This window comes from Amphiura filiformis, chromosome 8 (genome assembly GCF_039555335.1).
Source record: "Amphiura filiformis chromosome 8, Afil_fr2py, whole genome shotgun sequence".
Taxonomy (NCBI): domain Eukaryota; kingdom Metazoa; phylum Echinodermata; class Ophiuroidea; order Amphilepidida; family Amphiuridae; genus Amphiura; species Amphiura filiformis.
The window spans coordinates 54858850-54883452 of record NC_092635.1 but is presented as its reverse complement, the minus strand read 5'-3'; the positions used below and the strand labels follow the sequence as shown (position 1 = coordinate 54883452).

General features: G+C 43.1%; 1 protein-coding gene across 1 annotated transcript in view; it reads right to left on the bottom strand.

Moving 5' to 3' along the window:
* LOC140159229 (dual oxidase 1-like) overlaps window positions 1-23278 on the bottom strand; it is a 53625-nt gene extending 30347 nt beyond the window's left edge. The window contains 8 exon segments of the mRNA XM_072182636.1: window positions 1011-1112; window positions 1115-1132; window positions 1135-1222; window positions 9864-10054; window positions 11926-12087; window positions 13686-13781; window positions 14833-14994; window positions 22867-23278. Coding sequence (XP_072038737.1) covers window positions 1011-1112; window positions 1115-1132; window positions 1135-1222; window positions 9864-10054; window positions 11926-12087; window positions 13686-13781; window positions 14833-14994; window positions 22867-22930 — 883 coding nt within the window. The 5' untranslated portion in view covers window positions 22931-23278.
* Between the last annotated feature and the right edge of the window lie 1325 nt (window positions 23279-24603).

Here is a 24603-nt window from a genome sequence, read left to right as displayed (position 1 = left end):
AACAAGCATGATACGCGTATTTGTCATCATCAGCGCGTATTTGGTAGATATACTGGCGCGTCCCCAGAGTGTTCGAACTCATAACAGGGTTCGGTCAACGACCTTTCGACAGCGTAGTCACCTTGAAGTTCACCGACTGGGCACCGAGCAGGCGACGCATGGGACACTGGCTACGAAAGTCACTTTGATGTGACTACAAGATGTGGACCACTGTCGGAATCTAGTCGGTGGTGTACATCATGAGTCGCCCGATCGCGGCATCGAGCAGGTAACACATCGGAGGCTAGCAGTTGTAGTCACTACGTGATGACACTGCTGCATAGTACCCTACTGCCTTGTTTCCGATGTAGTCACTCTCCTGTAGTGACTCTGTCGGCCACCATAGGGTAGGTTATTCTGGAGTGACGTCGGTAGTGACTTCAGAGTTCCAGTGCGATGTAGTCACTCTGTCGCCAGGAATTTTGCAGTGTAAGTTTTAATTTTTTATTGGAAACTGTATTGCTCGTTAAAAACATCATGAATGATTTTTTTTAAATTCTAGGACCAGTGTTCCACCTAAGTGTTTCAATCTTGGGCCAATGTTAGCAATTTCATAAAAAAAAGTCTACAAGTTTGCTATTTTCTTCTTTGTTTTTTCTCCAGACTAATTTCTCCATTCATTGGGTCAAATATTCGGCCATACATCCTTAGCGGCAGAGCCATTGCCAGGGGTGCACCCCCCTCCAAAATGCCAATCTGAAAAATGATCTGCTTTTATGTAAAAAAAAACATTAAAATTCAGCCCTTTTTTTGACTTGAAATGCTCATTTTAATCACCAATTATGACTAGGCTTTAAACCATTTATGGTCAAACTTGCATTTGCAGATGATCTTATTAATACCCTCCTTGATTGGTTCAAAATTGGACACAATATTCACTTTGGCCAATCGGCAGGTAGTTCTCATGGGGTTAACACCCTACTCTTTTCGAAACTGACTACCTTTTATGTATTACCCATACGGGAACTTACTGAAGTAACGTTTGGCATCTCTGTATCTGTGTTCTGCAGGATTGGGTGGGTTAGCCATAGGTAAACCAATTGTGTTCCTCTCTGAAACATGGGTTAGCCCTCGGCACTATTATCAGCCATGCGCCTCCTTTGAAAGCACGAAGAGCATCTGCCCAAGCCTTAGTTGTACCATACATCAAGCCTCCATCAATCCAGGGTGTGATCTCATTCATCTGGGGGGGGGGGGACATTTTAAAAATATTTAATACATGTACATGATCTATACTGTGTGAAAAGCGAACATGGCAGACTCAGAGGGATCCCGGTTTCTATTTCAATCATACCAACACATCTCTGAACATAGGCATCAAATGGAAAATTTACACTAAAAAGTGACTACAATGAAAGACAGAATTAAAAAGACTAGTTTGCTTCTGACGTCACTGTCAATCGAACTCCCTAGGATCATTGATTGGTTAATAGCGCGTAAAAGGAAGGTCAATTCATTTGGTGTTGATCGGAGAAAAGGAATTGCAGAAAATGGCAAAAAATTACATACTTTTACCTTTTACAAGGCAAAAAAAAGCAACTTTCCTAGGCATTGTTGACATGGTGCCTTCAGGAAAGAAAGTTTCCTCCTATGAAGACCTAACTTTTGAGGCAACCTGTTTTCAGCAACTCATCATCACAACACTTGCAAAAAAGCCGTGCACGAGTTTGATTGACAGATGACTTTAGACGTAAACTAGTGTTTTTTAATTTTGTCTTTGATTATAGTATCGCTTCATGTATCAAATTAAACCGCTAAGGTGGCACTCAAGAAAGCTCAGAACGCTATAATAAAACTCTTGGTATTATCATAAAAAACTCATAAAACAATAATGACCCACAGTATTCAGAAATATTTTTGGGTAATTTTATTTTCTGAAGGTCAATTCTTGCAGAAGTTCGTGATTCTAAAAGAAGTATGTGGTCAACAAGTCAACAAAAACAGTTAAGATTTCTCATAGAAATATATAAATGGGAATCACAATTCATCAGCCACGGAGGAATATTTGTGGGTATTTGAATTTTGCTCAAAATGCATTATAATTGAAGAACGAATTAAAAAGACTAGTTTACGTCTGACGTCAGGGCAACGGCACGGTGTGATTGGTTACTGACCTGCGCAGTATGGCATTTTTGGTCTGGTTGACAGGCCGTCAGTCTTTTTAATTCAGTCTTCAATTATAACAAATCACTGCTGGTGCTAGACACACACAGCATAATTTAATCATTTCTTGGTGCAAGACATTGATTGGGACAAAAGAACAACACAAGTTCATCTTTATCATAGTATACATGCAAATGCTGGCAAAGGTTACTTCCAAAAAATTTTCTCCATGGCTGACAGCACCATTGGGTTATTTCAGTTGATATCCATACACCCCCCTATAGAAGACATAATAGTCCCAAACAAAAATGTTTGGTAGACTCATAACCGGTGCGATCTTACCTTTCCGATGTTGATTAAGATACTTCTTGCATCGATCCGAGATGCGGAAAAAACCAATAGTCATTTTGTCCCACATAAATGAATAAATAACAAAAACCCCGATCCCCGAGTGGACTCACCCATTCGGTGGCGTCACACACGATAATCACCCCTTATCCGACTTGGGCAGCCCTACTCGGCCAAACTTGTAGGGGCGGCGGGGTCGGGATAATCAACATCGGAAAGGTAAGATCGCACCGGTTATGAGTCTACCAAACATTTTTGTTTGGGACTAGACTCAGTACACCGGTCGATCTTACCTTTTCCGATGTTGATTAAGATACTTCTTGCATCAACATCTGAAAGATCGATCTAGCAAGTAACCGGCGGATGGAGGTACAAGATTGGCCAGCATCTGATAAGGATCGGGAGAGTGGGTAGCATGGTAATCGCGAGGTCAAACTATTTCCCCCCCTCACGGCCGGAAACAGAAAGACTACGTGAACAGACAAAAACCCTGAACTGAAAGTTCAGTGGTTAAGAATAGAAACACTGGTTCTTACCATGTTGGAATTCTGATTTTCCGCAAAACACCTGATACCCAACCACCATATTATCTCTGCAGAATAGCCCTGGAGAACTTATCGCCTGGTCGTTGGTTTACGTTTTTGTAGTAAACCGTGGAAAAGGACGACGGGTTCTTCCAAGACACAGCCTGACAAATCTCTTCTATGGGGACCCCCCTATGGTAGGCCCACGAAGATGAGATAGATCTGGTTGAGTGGGCCTTGGGGCGGCGTCTTTGCCGCCCCGAGTCCACTAACACCTGGACCAGCCACCGTGCCAGAGTCTGTTTAGCGGCTGGACCGTGCGGTTCGGCGTGAGTGATAAATAAGCGGTCATGAGCCCCTCTTAAGGTTTGTGTTCGGCCAAGGTAGTGCTGTAGCGCCTCACGGGCACCACAACCTGTCTTCGGCTATTGACGAACCCTGCCCAATACTGGGGAGGAAGAGGGGCGAGTGTCGGAATGTACTTCGCTCATTTTTGCAAGGAAATCCGGCGAAGAAACAGCGTCGCCCGTTGTTAGCAAATCGGAGGCTGACTTGAGACTGCGTGCAACTCTGAGCAGCGCCGTCCCGAAGCCAACGCCAGAAGAAAGGCCGCCTTAAGAGTGACGTATTTAAGGGTCGCTTTTGACAGGGGCTCAAAAGGGGGGACCCTTAATATACTCCAAGACTGTGTTGAGGTCCCATGGAGGGACCACCTTCCTTTCAGGCGGAGCGCTTTCGTTGAACATACCGTCGAGAAGAAGACTTAGGGACCCGTCTGAATTGATAGTCGACCCGTCTTCGAATCCTCGATGAATCGAGAGAATGGCTGACTTATAGTTGGCTATCGTTGCCTGCTGAAGTCCTGACCTGAACTTTTCTGTCAGAAAATCTGCCACTAGAGGCACAGAGGCTCTAGTGGGAGATGTATTTCTCTCATCGCACCATGCGTAGTAGGGAGCCAAGCGCTGACTATACGTGCGGAGGGTAGACTCGTCTACCCCGGCGATGAGAAAGCAGCTTCTGATGAAAAGCCTCCCTCCGCCGCCGCGTTCCTGATAAGGGCCATGCAGCTAACTGCAGGTGCTCTAGTGGTAGACTTGGTACCTCTCCCGGGCATCCGGAGTAGATTTGGTAACTCGGGGGTACTCGCGGCTGTGCCGCTAGTAGATCCACCATCGGTCGAAACCACAGGTGTTTCGCCAGAACGGTGCTATCAGAATGACGTTGCAATCCTCCCTCCCGATCTTGGTCACCACCCTTGCGAGTAGCGAGATCGGGGAAAGCGTAAGCAGTCATTCCTCCCCAGTCTCACGGACAGAGCGTCCACGGCGAATGCCTGTGGGTCTGCGACCCTCGAGCAGTACACCGGCAGCTGATGATTGCGATGAGATGCGAACAAATCTATCGAGGGTGGTACATCACCTCGAAGATCGTCTGGGCGACCTGCGGAGCAAGGGACCATTCTGTAGGTCCCGACACCTTTCCTCGTGACAGATCGTCCGCGAGGATGTTGGTGACTCCGCTATGTGCATCGCTCTCAACGTAATCTGCCTGGCCTTGCACCACCCTATCAGGCGTGAGTGCGTGCAGGCACAACCGTGGTGACCTTGTGCCCCCTTGTCTGTTGAGGTAGGCCACCACGGTTGTGTTGTCCGTTGGACAACGATATGAGATCCACGATCACCTTCTCGAAATGCTGGAGAGTTCTCTCCACTGCCCAAAGTTCGAGAAGGTTGATATGGAACTCCGTCTCCGTGGCCGAACCATAGGCCCGAGACTGAGTCCCGTGGATGTGGCCCCCCCAGCCCAGTTTTGACGCGTCGGTCGTCACTACGTGACGCACCGCTGGTGCAGGGAACCTGACACCTTGAGTCAAATTGGGCTGATGGGTCCACCACCAGAGTTCCTCTCGCGCGATCTCCGACATCGGAACCGCGAGGGATATTGGTGACGACTGGGCCTGTAAAAGGCTAGAAGGTGTAGTTGTATAGGCCTCATGTGAAAGCGGCAGCACGGGTGCGAGGTCTACCATACTGGCCATAAGGCCCAAAACCTTCATCCATGCCACAGCGGGTGCTCCCTCTGACTCGGCCAAGAGTCGGGCACACCTCGCCATGTTCGTCACCCTCTCGGGTGAGGGCGCCTGCGATCCCTCCTTGAGGTTGATCTGGGCCCCTAAGAATAGTGGTGTCTCGCGTCCGGGACCAAATTGGATTTCTTGGCGTTGATCAGAAATCCCAGGTCCCGCACCGTCGGACTACTAACTCCACGAGACACTGTGTCTCCAGTGGGGTGCGTCCGTAAATGAACCAATCGTCCAGGTAGCAACACATGTTGACTCCCCTGCGCTTCAGGTACGCTGCCACCGCCCTGACCAGGAGTGTAAACACTCTGGGGAGGTGGACAAGCGAATGGCAGGCATCGAAACTGGTAAGTTTGACCCTGTACCTTGAAGCGTAGAAACCTCTGATCTTGAGGTGCGATCGGAACATGCAGATATGCGTCCGAGAGATCTAGCGATGCCGCCCACATACCCTTGATGGGGCAGGCTAGCACCGGCGAGAGTCTCCATTCTGAACCTCTTGGGCCTGATGAACTCGTTCAACGGCTTGAGGTTCAGAATGGGCCTCCAGTCGCCGGTCTTCTTTGGAGCCAGAAAAACGTGCTCCAAAAACCCTTGGTGAAAGGGGGGTAGACCGGGACAATCGCTTGCTTCGTGAGAAGCTGAGTGACCTCTGACAGTAGTGCCCGGCGCTGGGGGCCGTCTGGCGGCACTACCGTGGACCTCTGAATTGTGCAGGCGCCACGAGGGTGGCTGGTAAATTCCAGCCTGTAACCCCCACTGACCACTGACAATACCCAGGCGCCCGGTGAGATGGCATGCCATCTCTGGGCGTAATGCACAGCGGCCGCCCACAGGGGAATCCCTGTGGGAAGTCCAAACCTGCCGGCATGGACTGTCGACCGCCCGTGCCCTCAGGACCGATCTGGTTTGCCACCCTTAGAAGAACGGCTCTTCTTAGGGGCTTGCCATCTGGTCCAGCCCTACTCTTGCGCTTCCCAGTCTTTTTGGGAGGTGCTGGAGTAGCCTCGGGCTCGGGTGTAGTCTGTGGTGCGCGTCCTGCTGAAGCCGGAGCTGGCGCTGAAGAACGCTTAGAAGACTTCTTCTTCTTGTGCTTCTTCTTCGCCTTACTGCCCTTCCCTTGGTCAGGGCAGCCTCCGACTTCTTCAGAGTGCTCTCATTGGTGGCCTTCTTTGCCCGGTCCTCAACCGTAGCGCAAAAAGGCCTGTCCAAAGTAGCCCCTGTCCCACCGAGTCTGACTTCTTCATTGCATCAGCAAAGTCGGAGCCGTAAGTTGACTGGAGGGACAGACAGGCATTCCCCCGGCGGCGCGATGACATCCTATGGGCTAGGCCCATAGAACTCTCGTTGAGGTTAGCTGTTAGCACCGCTAACAGATTAACCTCGCGGAAGAGTTCCGCGTTGCCCGTGGTCGTTCGCTACCTTCCTACCGAGGTGCTCGGCAAGCGTGGTAGCGACGCTAGAGACTCTGATGAGCGGGCGTGCTCGCTTATCGATGAGCTTTAGCTCCTCCTCCCACTGGGGGAGAAACGACCCGTGCGCCTTGGCCGCTAGCGGCAGGCGCTGGCAACGCGTCTGGATCCATGTCAGGGACCCTGAGGTAGGTTTCAGTAGTCCTCCTGCGAAACACGCGGTGGAAGCGTGCAAGCACGCGGCGTCGAAGCTCCAGCGAGCCTGACAGCCCTACTGAAACCTACCCTTGAGGTCCGCCGGGAATGCAAGTGCGGGCGACCCTTGTGTGGACGCCAGCTAGCTGGGCATCCTACTGAAAAGATGCCCTGGTCCTCCTGAACGGACTCCTCCTGAGAGAAAGCCAGGCCCAAACCTTGGGCCACACGGCTCATCACCTCAGCGGTGTCCGCAGGCAGACCATTGCTAGCGAGTTCCTCACGGGGAAGCGGGGAAGGATACCTGAAGCTAGCTGCACAGTCTCAACAGACTGTGAGTCGCTACTGGTTTCATCTTCCGACTCCTTTCCCTCGCCTTCAGACTCTGACTCACTCTCTGATGAGGAAGAGGTCTGACGACGGGCATCTGAAGGTGGACAGGGAGGTGTCGCCACCGTGTGGCTAGCCAACTGAACACCAGCAGAAGAGGGAGTACTCCCGCTAGACCCCGAGATGCTAGCTATAGCACCCGGGATCCGCCGACGCTCTCGCTGCTGTCGCCCTAGCCATAGCAGTGTGCGGCCTACCCTGAGCTGTATCAGGGTTAGCCACTCGCCGCCGGTTGGGTAACAACTGGTGGTACTGCTTGCCCAACGCTAGGCGGCACTTGCCACGGTGGAAGACCGTGGAAGAAACCACCCTGCGGCGGATACCACGGGGCATACCCTGTTGGTAGCTGACCCTGAAAGGATCCGCCACCAGGGAAACCCCATGGAGCGGCAGTACCAGTACCGCCTCCCCCTGTTGCCACAGAGACTGTGGTAACCAGGACGAGTACTGCGGTACCTGCGTGGTTGTAGCGTAGGTGCCCGGTAGGGCTCCCGGCTGCGTACCACTGTACCCATGCCTCACAGCGTTTCCCGCTAGAGGATCAAGCCGTGTGTATGGGTACCCGCCATACTGGCTGTCCCTTGGCTAAAGGGAGCTTGCCTAGTATCACGGGTAGCTGAGCGTGTATACCCTCGATCAGTCACCTCGCTACCTGAATAGGCAGTATCAATCAATGGAGCCATGCTCCGCTGAATAGATAGTGATCGATCATAAGAGGGTAATTGACCCATTGACTGTAATGGATCACCCACGCTCTGCTGGCTCTCGAGGACATAAGTGGGTTGTTGATCAGCCAGGCTGTTCAAACTACCTACCCTAACCTCTCGAGCCTCGCCCAAGGTCGCTGTGTGTGGCGGACCACTCACGGCAGCTATGGGCGCGCGTGCATAGTGGCTACCACTGAAGTCAAGCCGTGCTTCGTCCTCGGTAGCTGCCACTGTTTGCACTTGGGTCGCTGTCCCGTGAGCGACTGCGAGCCCCACCCCGGTATAGCCGCTAGCCAGTCCCGGAGGACAGCCGGCAGCCATTCCAAGGCCCAGGGAATCACTCGGCGGTCCCACCATGGAACGCTGCCGTGTGACAACCCCAGTTGGTTCTGCTAAGACTACACCTGAAGCGTTAGCCCCGTATCGTCTCTGCTAAACCCATGCACGTTTTCATTCGACCCTTGCGGGGCGAACGAAGCGTGCTGCGTGCCGTGGATCAACCCAGGCAAGCCCGGGTTCCACTGGCACGCTGCGTGCTACAGACCGGCCGAGGCAAGTCCGCTGCACGCTGTATGCTAGGATTCAACCCAGGCAAGCCGGGTACCCTTGGCATACTGTCCGTCGCCGGCTACTTCATGGTGCTAGACCCGCTTCGTTAGCCAGCAATAGACGGGTGTCCACCTGCAAGAAGCTTCGCTAGAGATCTCACTGGTAGACTGGTACTCGCCTGTTAGGGCAAGTACCGCCCTGCTGCCTGCTACTAGCTTGGACGTAAAGTCAGTGCTTTCGCTGGCTGCTAGGCCTTCGGGCTCGCTAGCAGTCCCCGGAGGGTCCGCCTGCTTGCCCGGGACCGGAGCCCCAGAGGTTACCTTAGCGTGGCCCTTGCCTGCCTCGCTAGTACCTACCATATCAATCTTACCTGTAGGCCTCTGTTTCTTAGTCTTCGTCTTCTGTCTGTGTCGAAGACCTAAACGAGCGCTACTTTCTAAATCCTCGAAGTGGATGTCCGATAAGCCTATGCAAAAGGAAGCACACTTATTTGATTTAGAGCAATCCCTGTGGGAGTAGCAGAGTGGATCACGGGTCCCACTCTGGTACAAGGAAGGGCATGATTGACAAGGCCTAGACATTGTGGTAATCGGGGAGCGTACAGCACTACCCCCCCGAACACAAGCTCAAGCCCAATAAACAGACCCACACGCACAGTGGCTGGCGCTGATGTAGTGGTATGATATAAAAATATATATACAAAGGGATGAAAAACTGAAAACCTTTTGGGGAAGATTTGTCAGGCTGGTCCTTCGAAACCCACCGAACTCTTAGCAGTAACTCGGCGTCATCAGGCGCGTACTGAAAGATATAACGATAGAGCACACCATAAACATAGCGATAATCACTCACCATACATGTATACACAGTACTGTACAAACATCTATTGTAACTTACTAGTCTGTTATAGTTGTTTTACGTGAGAACAAAAATAAAATGGCGTCCTAAGGGCGGCCATTTTGAAAACGTGTGCCCCGTATATGAACGGAAACACACATACAAGCTAAGTTTTTGGATCGTTTTTGTCACTTTTCTAGCCGAAAAATGTCGTCAAAACTATCTCCCTAGCGACTATACTGGTTGGTTTTTACCTCAGTGTAACAAACAAACTGTATATCTCGTCCTTTGGTTCGTAATGATACTTAGCGTTGGTAAAGAAAAATCCACACGTCTATCTCATCTAGAAACCAAGGAGGATAAGGGGTGATTATCGTAGTGTGGCGTCACCGAATGGGTGAGTCCACTCGGGGATCGGGGGTTTTGTTATTTATTCATTTATGTGGGACAAAATGACTATTGGTTTTTTCCGCATCTCGGGATCGATGCAAGAAGTATCTTAATCAACATCGGAAACGGTAAGATCGACCGGTGTACTGAGTCTCTTTATCTCCCACACAGGGGGTATAAATTTCAGTTGGAAATTTCATGGAAAACCTTGACGATACCCACCCCCCCCCACACAAATTCTTGCATATATTTCAAAATTTTAAGACGACTCCCTATTTTGGCATACCTGCTCCCTTGGGACATTAGGTGAAAATCCTGTGTTAAAGCTGTATCTGGTCCTAACAAAAGGCATTTCCGTCAAGTGTTCAGTCTCGGGTGTATTCCTGAATTCATGCCATTCTGGGATTGGTACATTCTCATATTCCACAGGACATCCTCCTCTCTGGGCATCAAGAATTTCTTCCACAACTTGTTGTCCTGAAATGATGTTGAGAGAAAGCATGATTTACTCAAGTACTTGAGTGACAGAAAAAAAGGACCACTCACAGGTGCAGTTTCGTCATGTTTTGTGACAATCGGATTATATCTTCACAAGCACAATTGCGACTCGCTCCCACAAAACCCGGCGCAAGTTGACAGGCACGTTGTTTTAGTTTAATACAGCCTTATAAAGATGGAATTCCCCCCCCCCCCAAAAAAATTCAAATTTTCAAATGACTAATTTCATGACATTTGAATCTGAAACTTGTTCCTGGTTTTTAGGTCACAATTGGACTGACATTCATGGTTGGACAGGTTGGTATTTTGGGCTATTCCAATTGAAATCCATACAGCCCCTATGGAAGATGTGACCTTAATCTCCCACACAGGGAGTGCGAATATCAAAAGGGGTTACCTGAATGGGCGACTCCATTTGAAATTCACACTCCCTGTGTAGGAGATTAAGGTCATGTCTTCCATAGAGGGTATATTGAACTTCAACTGGAATAACCCATTCTCACATTCTCTTGGGCATCTACATCTAACTGGGTATCTAACATTCTTGAACAGGGTCATTTGGATAGTTTAATGTTCCATTGGCAGTTTAAGTTCTATAAAACATATAAATGTAAGAAATACTAACATGTTTGGACATTTCAAAACTTACTTGCCTGGTGTCAAAATTGATGACTAAATTGACCCAGCAGCACTGGTGGTGTTTCTATAAGATGTAGTGTAATTCTATTGCAATTTTTTGAAACACTACGTCTTCTAGAAACACCACCAGTGCTGCTGGAGCAAGTCATCACTCATGACTAAAGAAACCCGGTTTCACAATGTCAAGTCTCCAAAAATGTGAGTACTTTGTACATGGATATATTTTATAGAACTATGAACTGCGCACCTAGAATCGGTTCCAAAATTTGTTGAACACAATTGATAATACAGTGAGCCCCTAATGTAATTAGGAATAATTAAAATAAAATAACACAACACCCTGTAGCTTCTCTTGTTTATGGAAGCCCTCCGTCCATCCTTTATATCTTCAAGCTTAACATAATGCTGGTTTCATACTGCCGAGTCACTGACGCATGGGCATTGCAGACAAATGAACGCCATGCCGCTTGCCGCAGCAAGAAAGTCTGACAGGGGCATAAAAGTTGCGGGGAACTGTAATACCCAGATACTATTACCCTAATGTGAAAAGGAAATTTAAACTATGGTACTAGGCCATCAGGGTAATGACCCCACATGCAAGGAATATCAAATATTCATAACCTCATTAATAAACGTGATGTGTGCGATCCAATTACATTTAGTTATTTGTGAAAAGGCGAACGCAAATCGAGGTCATTAATATCTCACAATTGACCGCAAAATGCGTAATTGTTCCAATGTCGCACACAATTGACTGGCATTTGCGTGTTGTTGTGCGGCGAACAAACTGCGCGCGTATTTGGATTGCGCGCTACCATATTTGCACAGATTGTGATACGCACTTTTGTTATTGGTCGTCATGTTTTAGCCTGATCGATTTTCGGAAAGGGAAGATGTAAAAATCATCTATTTTTATAAACTTTTGAGCAAAATTTTGTGTTATTTTGTAAGGTAAAGTGATTAAAGTAATGGTTATGAATGAGGTTAATAACTTTGCATCGGTAATATGTCGGGCATTGTGAAAAATCTAAACATTTTGCTTTGGACCTCGGGATATTCCTCGGTTCCAAAGGCAAAATGTTTTTTCACAATGCCCTCCAAATAACTGATGCGCAGTTATTAACCTCTAATTAAAAAAATTGGATCCTGCAGTATATTTGTGTGTGAAAACTGATGATCATGTAAAGTCCCGGGTGTAAAGTGTTACTTACCAAAGAAGACCAAGAATGCAGTTCTGTTCATAAAAGAAGCTTTTCCTGTGAGTCCCCTCATTGTGTTCCATGTGATTTCAAAAGGATTGGGTCTATCTTTGCCTGCCATAGAGTACACACCATCTTCATATGCTACTGGTAGTCTTCGAGTCAATGCCATTTCTACACAAGTCAAATGTAAGCAACATATTGAGTGTACTAGCCAGCCATTTAATATTCAAAAGGTGATTCAGTGATTTATCCGAGTGAATCATAATTTTGATTACACAATATTCTTTCATTCATTTACGTTTTATATACCGTATATCGAGGTTTGACAAACAGAAGGCCTCACTTTTGGCCATTTTGAGATTTTGGTACCAAAATAATCTGTAATACCACAGATTCTTAAAATCATAAAGCCTTAACTCAATTCAACTTCCTATTGCATCTATAGCACAATAATACTTGGTCACATCTCAATGCAAAATATTATTTTACTCATTTTTCTCAAAAAGGCACTTTTTGAGTTAAGGCCTTCTGTTTGTCAACCCTCGATATTATCTAATAAATGTCACCGAGGCATAACATTTTCAAAGGGGGGGGGGGCATTAATTAGTGGTCTTTTTTACAACGATAATTCCTGTTAAAAGATTGCTAGTGCCATCTTGCAGTGCTGCGGTGCTCCACAACCAATACGGAATTTCTACAAATACTGTAAACAATGTTGACAACAATGGTCGCTCACATATGGATATCATGAAATCGGAGATTGATGTTCAAAAATAAGGGTGGTGTATGGTATTTTGACAGTGCATGAAACAGTTTGGTTTGAAAAAAATGGCGGGGGCATTTATTAGAGTGGGGCATTTATTACAGAATATACGGTATGCAAATATGAAGCTTTATGACAGAGAGAGAGAGAGAAGAAGAGGGTTGGTTTAAGGTGGTACTACACCCCTTGATAAATTTGTGACTATTTTTGAATTTTTCTCAAAAAATAATAACACACTGGTAAGTTATGTATATTATAGGGGCAAGGAATCCAGTTCCTACACTGGAATTTCAGTGACTCAAGACAAGCGGTATGTTATTTATGATAAGAAAAGAGGTACCGCTAGAATGTACCTCATTTCTTAACATATATAATGAACCACTTGTCTTGAATCACTGAAATTTCAGTGAAGTAATTGGGTTCCTTGCCCTATAATATACATAACTTTGTTACCAGTGTGTAGTTATTTTTGAGAAAATGTAAAATTAGTCACAAAATTTATCAGGGGTGTAGCACCACCTTAAATGTTAAAAGTATGAATGTGGATGAAATTGAAAAATGAATCAAATTTTTGATCGATCATTAATTGTGACGTGTCATGTCAAAAGCAGACACTTTTGGGCAGGATCATAAATGGAGAAATAGCCAAAAATCTGCCCGGGGGTAATTTTTTCACAATTTGGGTTTGTTGCGAATTTGTGATGTTATCAATGTTAAAAATATTGTTTGATAGTTTCAGACCGGAATATAACTGCCATCTTGTATTTTTTGAGCCGTTTTTCAAGGAAATTCCTATTCTCAACATTGGCAATAATATTTTTAAAGGCCGATATATCTCAATTTCCAATCTTATAATACCATAACTTACGAACTCAATATCTTCGCTTAGGAATGTCCGATTTCATAGGGGAAAACGGCGTTGTGGAGCAAAATATCTCTTTATTTAAGATATATGTAAAAACCTCACAATTGATCTTGAGAGTAAATAATAATTATGACCACTCACCTGCGCCTCCCCAATCAGGGTGAGCTTTGTTATTGTACCATCCATCATAGCCTTCATATTCTCTATGCACATACTCATCAAAGACTCCAACTAGTTCTGTACAAAAATCACAATAAAAAGGAATAAGTATGTCATTACTGTACACCGTGAGCTCAATATGCAGTCTACAAGTTTATCCTAATATTTTTGTACACTAGAGGAATCATGTTTGTGGGTGCTTTAATGTAATTTTGTGTACAGATATAGGTGAATCCAACGAGCAAAGTGATGGTCAGAATTCATTTGGCCATTACTGGGACCCAAACTGTTGTTGTGACTACCCAATTGGGTGGCTTAAAACTGCTTAAAATTGATGTTTTCTTGTATTGTGTTGTACACTTTCATCATTCTTTTGTCTATGTGTAACACAAGTGATGGAATGCAGTTTAAAATCCCGCCAAGACCACATCCGACGGGGACCCTGATATGGCTGACATTGAGGTCTAGGAATGTGTGAAATTGGATTAGTCTATATAGCGAGGTCCTTTCATTATGATATTCCTGACTATGCCAAGGAAAATATAGTATATACGGTACTATAATAATGGGCGTCAATGTATAATGTAGCAAAAAACTAAAAAAATTGTTTAAATCATGGAAAAAAAACCTGTTGAATTCTGCACCTTGAAGATGAAGTTTTAGCAATAGATAAAAGGACACAGAGGTATTTGTAATTTTGTATCCAAAAGCTGTAGAAGCATTAGGAATGAAGTAAAACAGTCAATTTAAAAAAGAAATATACTTACATGATTTATCAAAAATGGTAAAAAAATTTGGATTTAAATCAGTGATTTTTTTGAAAAATTCTATTACACAATTCGATGCCGTTCTTTTTTTTATGGACCTTTTCAATTTTACTTGTCAAGTCCATGGAGATTAATATTAGAGATTGCTGGAAAGGGCGTTATAGCCTCATTTTAGGCCGTTTTAAAAAGAACCGCATCGAATTGTGTAGCAAAATTCGCATTGAATGCTACATGTTGAGCAAGTACAAATATAATTAAATACCGGTACTTCTGGAGAGGGGACTATAGCTAAAACAAAAAATGCCCTATACCTTAGTGGTTATGAAACATAGGTGCCCTGCCCTCAGGATTGATCTACTTACTCTCATACTCCACTATTTCATCATCAGTATATGTACTTATATCTGCATCAGGATCCACTGTGCCTGGTGGACCTTCTGTGGAAGCCGCTGTGGTAGGTGCCTCTGTCTCCACAACAGTAACTGGGGGTTCCGTTGGTTCCAGGGTTGTTGTTTGAGACAGAACTGAAATAAACAAATAATGGAAAGCACAATTATTGTTTTGGTATGTTTGCTTTACCCTGTGCATTATTTTAGGAGCTCATTACATTAAGAGAATGGAAGGACAAACTCAGTAAACATTATTTCTACGAGTGTGCCGTCGGTCAGAGGCGGATTTAGGGGGGGGGGGGCGCAACCGGCGCTATTTTTTGACTAGCAAAGGGCGCCGGAAACTTAAAAATACAAAAATTGTAAGAAATTTAAAAAAAGGAACCAATTCGGCCATGAACAGCAAACAATGGGCCAAAACCGTTGAGTTTTCGAGGGGGTAACCCCCTTTAACACATTTTTTTCGTCGTCGACCAAAAGGCGCCCCTTTATCAAAAATTCCTGGATCCGACCCTGATCCGGGGTGCATCCTGTCCCTGCGTGAGTGGTCGAGCTTTCGTCAGTTGTGTGTGTAACTTCATCAACCAGGTTGTGCCCTCAGTTCTATTACTAAAAGTAATAGCCCCATTCAAAGCCCTACATACCAGAGTGATTGTATCCAATCAAATAATAATAGGCCTATAAATAGAAAATAAGATTTTTCTAATTTTCATTCTCAGTATCATACCAATCAGCTGTGACCTAATCTCTCTCACTCAATCATGCGCCCCATTAGGCTAATGAAAGTTGATTCCCATCACCCGCTGCATCACTTAAAATGCATGTAACCGTTCACAAATTTTTGGATATGTGTGACGTGACGTCAAGCGTGTGCATACCCTGATAACACACAAGCATAGGCCTGACGTCGGATATTGGTAGGGGAAGTTGACAACATTGTCGGGTCGTATAGTGGAGTAGTTGGCACCATGTCGGTCAGACTTGGACTTATAACGTCAGGGTGAAGATTTCCAAGTGACGCAGGATAAATAAGTTAATGCATTGGTCTATTTGTGACGTCTGTCCCCCAGGTCTGTCTGGATCAGTGACTTTAGGAGGATTACTTTTAACAATTTTGTTCTCACCACCCGCGAGCTACTGGTATAGCTTGTATATAAATAAACATGTATGGCTGGGTCATCATTTCAACTCGGAGATCATGATCATAATATAGGCCTATTTATTTTTGGATAAAGCTAGCATACTACAATGATAAACCCTGGGCTGCTGAGCCTGAAGTTTTTCCTGTCATGCCTGTAGTCCATGCTGTTCATGTGTTAGTTAAAGCCTTAATGTACGATATTTTTAAATTTTTAGATTTTTCTTGTTTTCTTCCAAAATGATAATATGCAATCATTATGAAAGTTCCCAATACATTTGGACGCGAAAAACATGGGGAATTTGCAAAGAAACAACATGAACAACATAAACTTCACCTCTATCACTCAAAATATCTCAGACTTTTTGGATGAGGACGACAAGTGCGGCCTCAGAGTTAGTCTCCTATTCATGTCGCGGTGATGACGTCACACTGACAGCATCTATTTATAGGAAGAATTCAAAACACGGCGACGATAACAGTCACAAGTCTGGTCTTTTACATCCTCAAATGTGCTCAAAATTTACGAACATGCACCAAATATGTTTTGTTTAAGTCTCATCTTCACGTGAGGACTGATAGGAAGTGGTATTTATGAGAAAAGGTGGTATTTTATGTGTACCCTGGACCAGATATGCTCAGGAGTCTCAGACCTTCGTACGGAGAAGGACAGTGGAAATCGTAGTGACGGAGGTGTGAGTACCTCGGGCTAAGTTTGGTTATGCTCCCTCCACATGTGGAGGGAGCGTAACCAAATTGGATTCGTAGGAGACTACGATTTATGATCGTTCAGACACATTATCATAATCTGAAAAATTATGATAATATGTCGAACCAACAGAAAATCATCCCGTTTTACTACAAACAGGGTTGTAGCTATGCTGGGCGGTGGCGGGCGGACCTGCCCGGCACTCCTAATTTCCACCCGGCACTCAAGTTAATTTTGAGCCTAAATACCAGGCACTCAAGTCTCAATGTTTCAAAAGAACATGAACAATCAGTATAAAAATAAGCAATTCTTATCAAAATTTCAATTTTTTTTTATACCATTGTCCATTTCAATTTTCATACAAATTTCACCCGGCACTAAAATTTGCCTAGCTATACCCCTGACTACAAATAGGGCGATTTTGATAGTTTGCTCATGGATTTAAGTTGGAACATGTGTAAGTATTACAAATATGCCAAAAAATCGGTTTTTAACAAAATAAAGGTATATTCTGAAAAAAAGATCGTACATGTACCGGTACATTATATATGAAAGTGAGTATTTCGTGATCCTAGCATCCTCTTTTTATGACATTTTTCAGTACATATCCACGAAAAAGCATATTCCCAAAATTTCAGTTGATTCCGATATTGCGTTTATGAGTTATGCATGATTATGTGTATTACGCTGCTCCATAGATAGGCATGTTCATAAAATTTTGAAATTTAATAAATTCATCTAAAATTGCTTTCATTCAAAAGAGAATCATTTAACTTAAAAAATGAAGGGTCAATCATGTGTGTAGGCCTATAATTGGCAATGTTATGAGGAAAAGTATGCTCGCTTGAATGTCCCAAAATGGGCCAAATTGTGTGTCCCAGCATAATCAATGGCTTCCTATGTCATAACATGTGTGTTTGTATTTTATGGCTAAATTTTTGAGCACGAAGGGCCATTTTACAAAACTTTCATAAATGTTTCATGAAATGTGGCTTTCATTACTTGATAGTATTAAATATTATTCAAATGCAGTTCTAAAAATCATGCTACATTGGAGTTTTGAGGGTCAAAATCCATATTTTCTTCATTTTCCTTGGATCTTGGTGCACAAGTAAGCTTAATGAAGCCCGCCCTCACATGTTCAAAATGTGATCATGTCTACCATAGACAATACGTTGTAATTTCGTTCTGGTGCACCAGAACGAAATTCAAATTTCACGATATCTTTGCTAAACGAATTAATCTGCAAGAAATATTTTGTACATAAACATTATGTAGCCAGATGTTTCCAGTGATATAAAAATCTCAACTTTTTTTGAGAAAGTGGGGGGATGAGGCTGTGGATCACGAAGTGCCCATCATGAACATGTTAAAGGTTTAGCCTAGCAACATCATTTTCATTGTATTTCGCCTTTGTTTACCTTGTGTCGGAAATCTCCACGCAGTGGTTACCCTGGGAGTGGATGCCGAGCATTTTCTTGATCTGAAGAAACATAGTTATCTGCCTATTTGATTTATGTATACTTCCTTTCAATCGTAATTCTGAATTCTTGAATCTCGCATCAAAATTCAGAAACTTCCGCCAAGCAGTTTATGGTTTATACTGCTATTAACAGCCCGTAGCCTTTTAACTCGGTTTGCGGGTCGGTTTCTAAAAGCTCGGCTCTTCTATGCCCGATCCTGTCAGGGCTTTATTATTTGCACGTAGGGGCATACCCAAAGCGCGGTGGACTGCCCCTCATCAATGCTGTCAACGAATATTATTTTTCTGTGGATGCTCTGTTAACGAGAGGGGGTGGGGACGCCACAATTTTGATATAAAATTGGATTCATTCCGGGAATCAATTGAGCCCATATTGGTAGAGCTACATTTGTGTAGGCCCCGGTGTAGGCCTATGAGTTAAAAAAAATTGGGCGAAACATGGGGGCCTAGGCCTATACGAGCCAATATTTTAAAACTCATAGCGAGACCAATAAACATTGGGCGTGAAGCATCCAGGTAGGAGTCATCATTTTTTCGACACAAATGTTTGTAATAGGCCTACTATATAAGGCCTAGCGCTAGCATTCACAATAGGTCTATTGCGTAACAACAGCACAATTTCGTAACACATTAATCTTTTATATGACTGGCAATTTGCCGACAATCAGGTAGCTTTTACTACATTTGCCGACAATCACACGGTTTTTACGACAACAGTCAATTTTTGCCGACAAAATTGTGTATGGGGGGGGGGTGTCAGGTGTCACACACCATACCCCCCCCCCCCCCCACTAGCGTCGCCTCTGGCCACTGGCGAAAGTCCTGGGACCACGCCGCCCTTCTCGAGGCAGAGCGATCAGAGTTATGGTTTAGAGATTAAAACAGGTCACTCGTCGGTATATGTCCTAAATTAAGGAAGTGATAACAACATTTCTGCTTCCTTAAAATTACACCATGCCATGTTTATAGATCACAATTCAACTTCCTTGTTTATTTCACAAACAGGACCATTACAGGGGCGGCGGATTCAGCCCCCCCCCCAGCCTCAAAAGAAATACATGGATGTGTAGAAAGATTTAATGAACCGCAAGTAAGGCTTTTACAATACACACAGGTCGAAATTTAAACCCCAGTTTACTGGTCAGCCACCTGCATTCTTCGTACGGTTCCAGATATTTTACGAATATGGTAAAAAAAGGTCTCAAGTCAGGTGGCAAGCATCCCGGGAGGGGGATATAGGCCTAACATCATGTTCCACAACGGAGCAGGGAGGCGGAATCTGCCCCCCCCCCGGCCCCCCTGGCTACGCCACTGCAGGCGCAGATCCATTTTTTAAAGGAAGGTTCCCCAAAAATGTCTCGAAATTGATCGACCCATATATTTTATGGTGGCTACGGGCCACGGATATCGAAGTCGGAAAATTTTGCACAAAACGGGGGAAATCGTACATTCCCACCGTCTGAATAGGTTTTCTATGCTCTCTTTTTTCCCCTTTGTGCGTTGTCGTTGCCTTTTTTTAGTGGTGGTTGGGGTGCCCTGCACCCACCACGTATCCGCCCGTAAAGAGTTATAGCCTAATCTGATAGCTTCTGATCGCGAGAATCTGATAATGATAATGGTCTTCGCAGGAAATGGATACCAGTTGGTCTGTATCGAGTTTGCACATCTGGGAGAAAGTTCCAGGAAACCGGCATCTCGTACCATAGTTTCCGATACGAGATGCCGGTTTCCTGAACTTTCTCCCAGATGTGCAAACTCGATACAGACCAACTCTTGTTTCCGATATATCTTCTTTTTTTTTTTTTTTTTTTAGACCTACCTGATTATATATATTCTTGGCCTAACTCGCTAATTCAATGTAAGCAAATGTAGGCCTATACAGGGCTTACGAATTAACTGATATTTTAGAAAAGTAGATTCATTCACAATCTAGGATGTTTCGTTACCTATGTAACAGCAAAATAAGTCAAGTCAAGTAGGCCCTATACCACTGAGGCCTACTGACCTTGACGTATTTTGATGTAGATCGTGCAATTCTATATCTTTATTTGAATTGTTATAGGCCTATCAAAACATTTTGACACCATTTTTATCAAAATCTGAGCAGTTTTGTATTTTTTTGACCCCCATAGAGCCAAATATTTCAAGAACGGTTCATAGGTCAAAGTCAAACCATGGTCAACCCTGAATCGGAGAATCCTTATGACTAAAGGAAATACATTGGTATGATTTTTGAGTATTGAAGTTTGAAATAATTGAACCTACATGTATAAAGTTCGACAACCTTTCACTTGAAACTCGAACGTTTAGGTCTGGAGTCAATATAGGGAGAAAGTTCAAGTTCATGTTATGCCGATTCCAACGGCATCAAGAAACCCGACCTTTGGTCCTAATTTTTCCCCGACACCAAATTTAAACAAGACAGCCTATAAACTTGAATTCAAGAATATATTTTGACCTCGGATGACCTCCACATAACTTTCTAATATTGACTAGCAAATTACTGGCTTTCATGGAAATCTTCCCTTATAATTCTGACATCGGATGACCTTGAAATGACATTGGAAAAGTTTGCCTAGATATTGCTGATCATTTTCAACAAGTTTCATGATAAATTCATTATCCTGTACTTATTTGACCTCATGAATCCGATAACATTGAAAAAAGTTGGCTGCCACCAATTTTCATATTTTCCAAGTTTCATGAAATTATGACCTTCCCCTTCAAATATTCTCAAACATATAGGCCTACTATCGCCAAATTTCATCACATAAGATAAATATAGGCTATATAATGGCAAAACAAACCAAAATGTTGTCAAAATCAGAAAATCTAATTACCGATAATAGTATTAAATCTAACATCAGACGACGTTCAAATTGTATGAAACATACTGAATTGCACTAAATTTTTATTTGATGGTTATGATGGATTGATTTGCACAAAACCTGCTTGAAAATGCTTATTGGACATAATCCTAATCCTAATCCTAAACTAACCCTAACCTTAACCCTAATTTCGTGTAAAATTACATGAAGGAATAACCAAACATGGGGCCAATATAATAACTTCCTTAAAGTTTTTGCGGACTATGTCGAAAACACACACACACCCCCACAATTTCGATGCGGACGTGAACACTAACACTTTTTTTACTTGGTCATGGTTGATTTTAAAGGAAGATTTCGTGATCCTTGTATCCTCTTTTTATGACATTTTTCAGTAGACATTCACGAAAAAAGCTTATTCCCAAAATTTAAGTTGATTCCCGTTTTGCGTTTGCGAGTTATGCATGAATATGTGTAGGCCGCTCCATTAGAGGCCAGTGTTGTAATTTCGTTCAAATTTAGCGATATTTTTGCTAAACGAATTAATCTGCAAGAAATATTTGGTACATAAACATTTATTATGTAGCCAGAGGCTTCCAGTGGTATAAAAATCTCAACTTTTTTTTTTTTTTGTGGGGGGATGAGGCTGTGGATCACGATATGCCCTTTTAAAATACTCCGATACAGAGCATTTCCTTAAATACCGGTATCATTCCATGCAAAACTTTTGCAACGTTTCCGGGAATCCGGGTTCTAAAGTGTTAAGTTTTAATACCCCGGTTTAATACATGCAAACTTGACTTTATGGGCCAAACTATAGCTCTCAGGCTAAATCCCGGTTTCCACTGCAACAGCGCCGCCTATATTTTTCAGTACTACCAGATCACACCTATCCATTCCCATTTTACATGCGGAAGTAAAAATTCTGCATGCGAAAATCGAGCAACATTAAAAAATATAGTTGAATCATCTATTAAAAGTCATTAAAACCGTACATTATTTCCATTCACGAATCAATTAATATCTATTATATTCAAATGTAAGGTTCCAGACGTTAATTGGTTCCACGGATGTTGTGTAATTAAATATAAGAAAATATTAATATCATAGCTCAAAATTATATCATGCTCGGTAGTCCTCTATTCAGCGAGTCAAAAAAGTTTTGCAAGATACATTTTCCCAATTCTCGTCTTCCGAAGACAGCAGAGACTAGCTGGACCTGGCGATATCCCACAGTAAACTTATAATAACATAATTTTATTCCATCAAGTATCAATTTCTTATATCCAATCATTATAGGATTATAAATATAGGCCTAATTGCTTTTGATGACTGAATCTGTATCAAAGACGGCATGTATCAATCATCCAGTTGGGTATTTATGATATAAAATTGGATCCATTGAGTCCATATTTATTGGTCGAGCTATTTAAATACGTCTCGTCCAATATTTTAAAACTCATTATTACTAGTGAGACCAATAAATATTGGGCGTAAAGTATCCAATTTTATCATTTTAGGGCCTATTGGATCCAATATTTTCACACACTTGGATTCATCAAAACATAATAATGTTAATGTCCCAGGGTTAAATGTAACATCGAGATACCAATATTGTCTCCCGACGGTTGTTGCATGCAGAGCAACCAACTCCCGGGAACCAACTTCAGCTACTATTAAAAAGTTTGCGAAACGCACACAATAATGCCTGCGAAGAAACTCCCAAGTCTTCTATAAAGTAAAATACCAGACAAGGCTGTAAAATACAAACATATCGATTTATATATACATGTACAGTATACGGCAATCAGAAAATCAAACATGAATTGTACATGTGCAGTTCACTTACCTAAATTTCTTTGCGATCCTAAGAACGCCAACAGCGTAAATATTAAGCCCACTTTGGGCATCATTTTGTTAATTTCAATATCCTTATTTTAAGTAAAAAGTTCAATATAAATACACCGTTACGATAAATCAAATCCTATATTGGAATCATAAGGTTGTGATCTTCATCCTCGGCAAACTTGATGACATTCGGCTAGCGAAAATTATGCAGATTGTTGATGTCTTTGAATGCCCTGCCCCTGAACACCAAATCCCAAAGTTTCCTACAAATCACATGCACTGTCGTGAAGCAGGGTTTAACAGCCTGGAAATGCAGTGACTTGAATTGTCACGACTTTCTTTCGTAAACTACCAACCAAACACATTCGTCCTAGCACGGCATTTCCTATTGTAGTCCTGAATAATTTATGATAATAGTCTTCCTCGGATGAGTGAACTTTTCGGCACCACTATCAACCTTACTTAAATGTGTGATGAGGCTGCAAATTGTGTACCCTTCCGCCAGGTGACATAACCGGTGTGACGTGCATAGAAGTTAAGTCAATGAGTTTGACAACCAATTAAATCGATTCAGAGAAGAATGATCGTTGGAAAATCAGAAGATAAAACACGAGTCCCCTTACTCATTGGGATTTGCTGTGATTTCAAGTTTGCATTTGCACATTAAGATATTTTAAAAATCATGAATTAATATTATTGTCATACTCCCGATCCCGCGACCATATATAGGCCTACTTCATTGTTAAATTTAAAAGATATTTGTCACAAAAATTATTATCAGTGCAATCATCAGCAATTGGCCACAATTTAGCCCAAGTGTAATTGATGAATTCGATTTGCACGGTTTCATCAAAATAAATAAATGAAGTTAAATACATATTATTCATATCTGTGTTTTTTATGATAAAACCTGTGAATGCCTCATCATCGGTGAATTTTTCTGAAGCGGTTCTGAGGACATTAGATGATAAATTAAATTCAAAAGAACTTCGACTAGTATCAGCATGCAATCCCAAAAATTAATGTTCTTGTTAAAGACAACAGGATCAACAAGGTTGGCTAAATTGGATGATTTTGTTTGGAATGCTTTGCTTGATTATGTGTTATATTAGTTATTAGCCTACTATTATTAAATCCGGAGTTATAATTTTGTTGACGCACCATTGGTCAAATTGAATTGAGTGCCATGCAGAGATACACTGTTGTAAAAGTGCTCGAAACTAATAACTATATACAAAAGGACAGTAAACAAAGTGGGTGTGTACTTTGACAGCTTTTTGCAAGTTACTTTTTATAAGTTGAAATCTTTACACATCTATAGAAATTGATTTTCTACAAGCGACAGGACGACTTGGTATAACTTCATCCATGAGGGCCAATGATGCATTGTGATTTAGGAAGAATTTTGCTTGAAATTAGACAACCACTTTCTGATAGATCTAAAAAAGACTTGAACTCCAGAGTTGATTGAAGAGATGACCTGCAAAAAGTTACCAATTAGATTACGTTATCCACCGCCGCATGAAGTTATCCCTTGCACGGTATGACGCCATCAAGCAACCCCCCCCCCCCCCTTAAAATGCCGAGTCAGTCTTATGATTTAATTTAGCCTAAGAAATAAAGGTTCTAAACCTTTTATATATTTTGTCGGCAATTTTGTCCTCTCAGGAGAACCTTCCCTCATGAACCTCTCAAAAAGGTTCTTTAACTTTGGAGAACCCTTAACCGAAAACGGTTC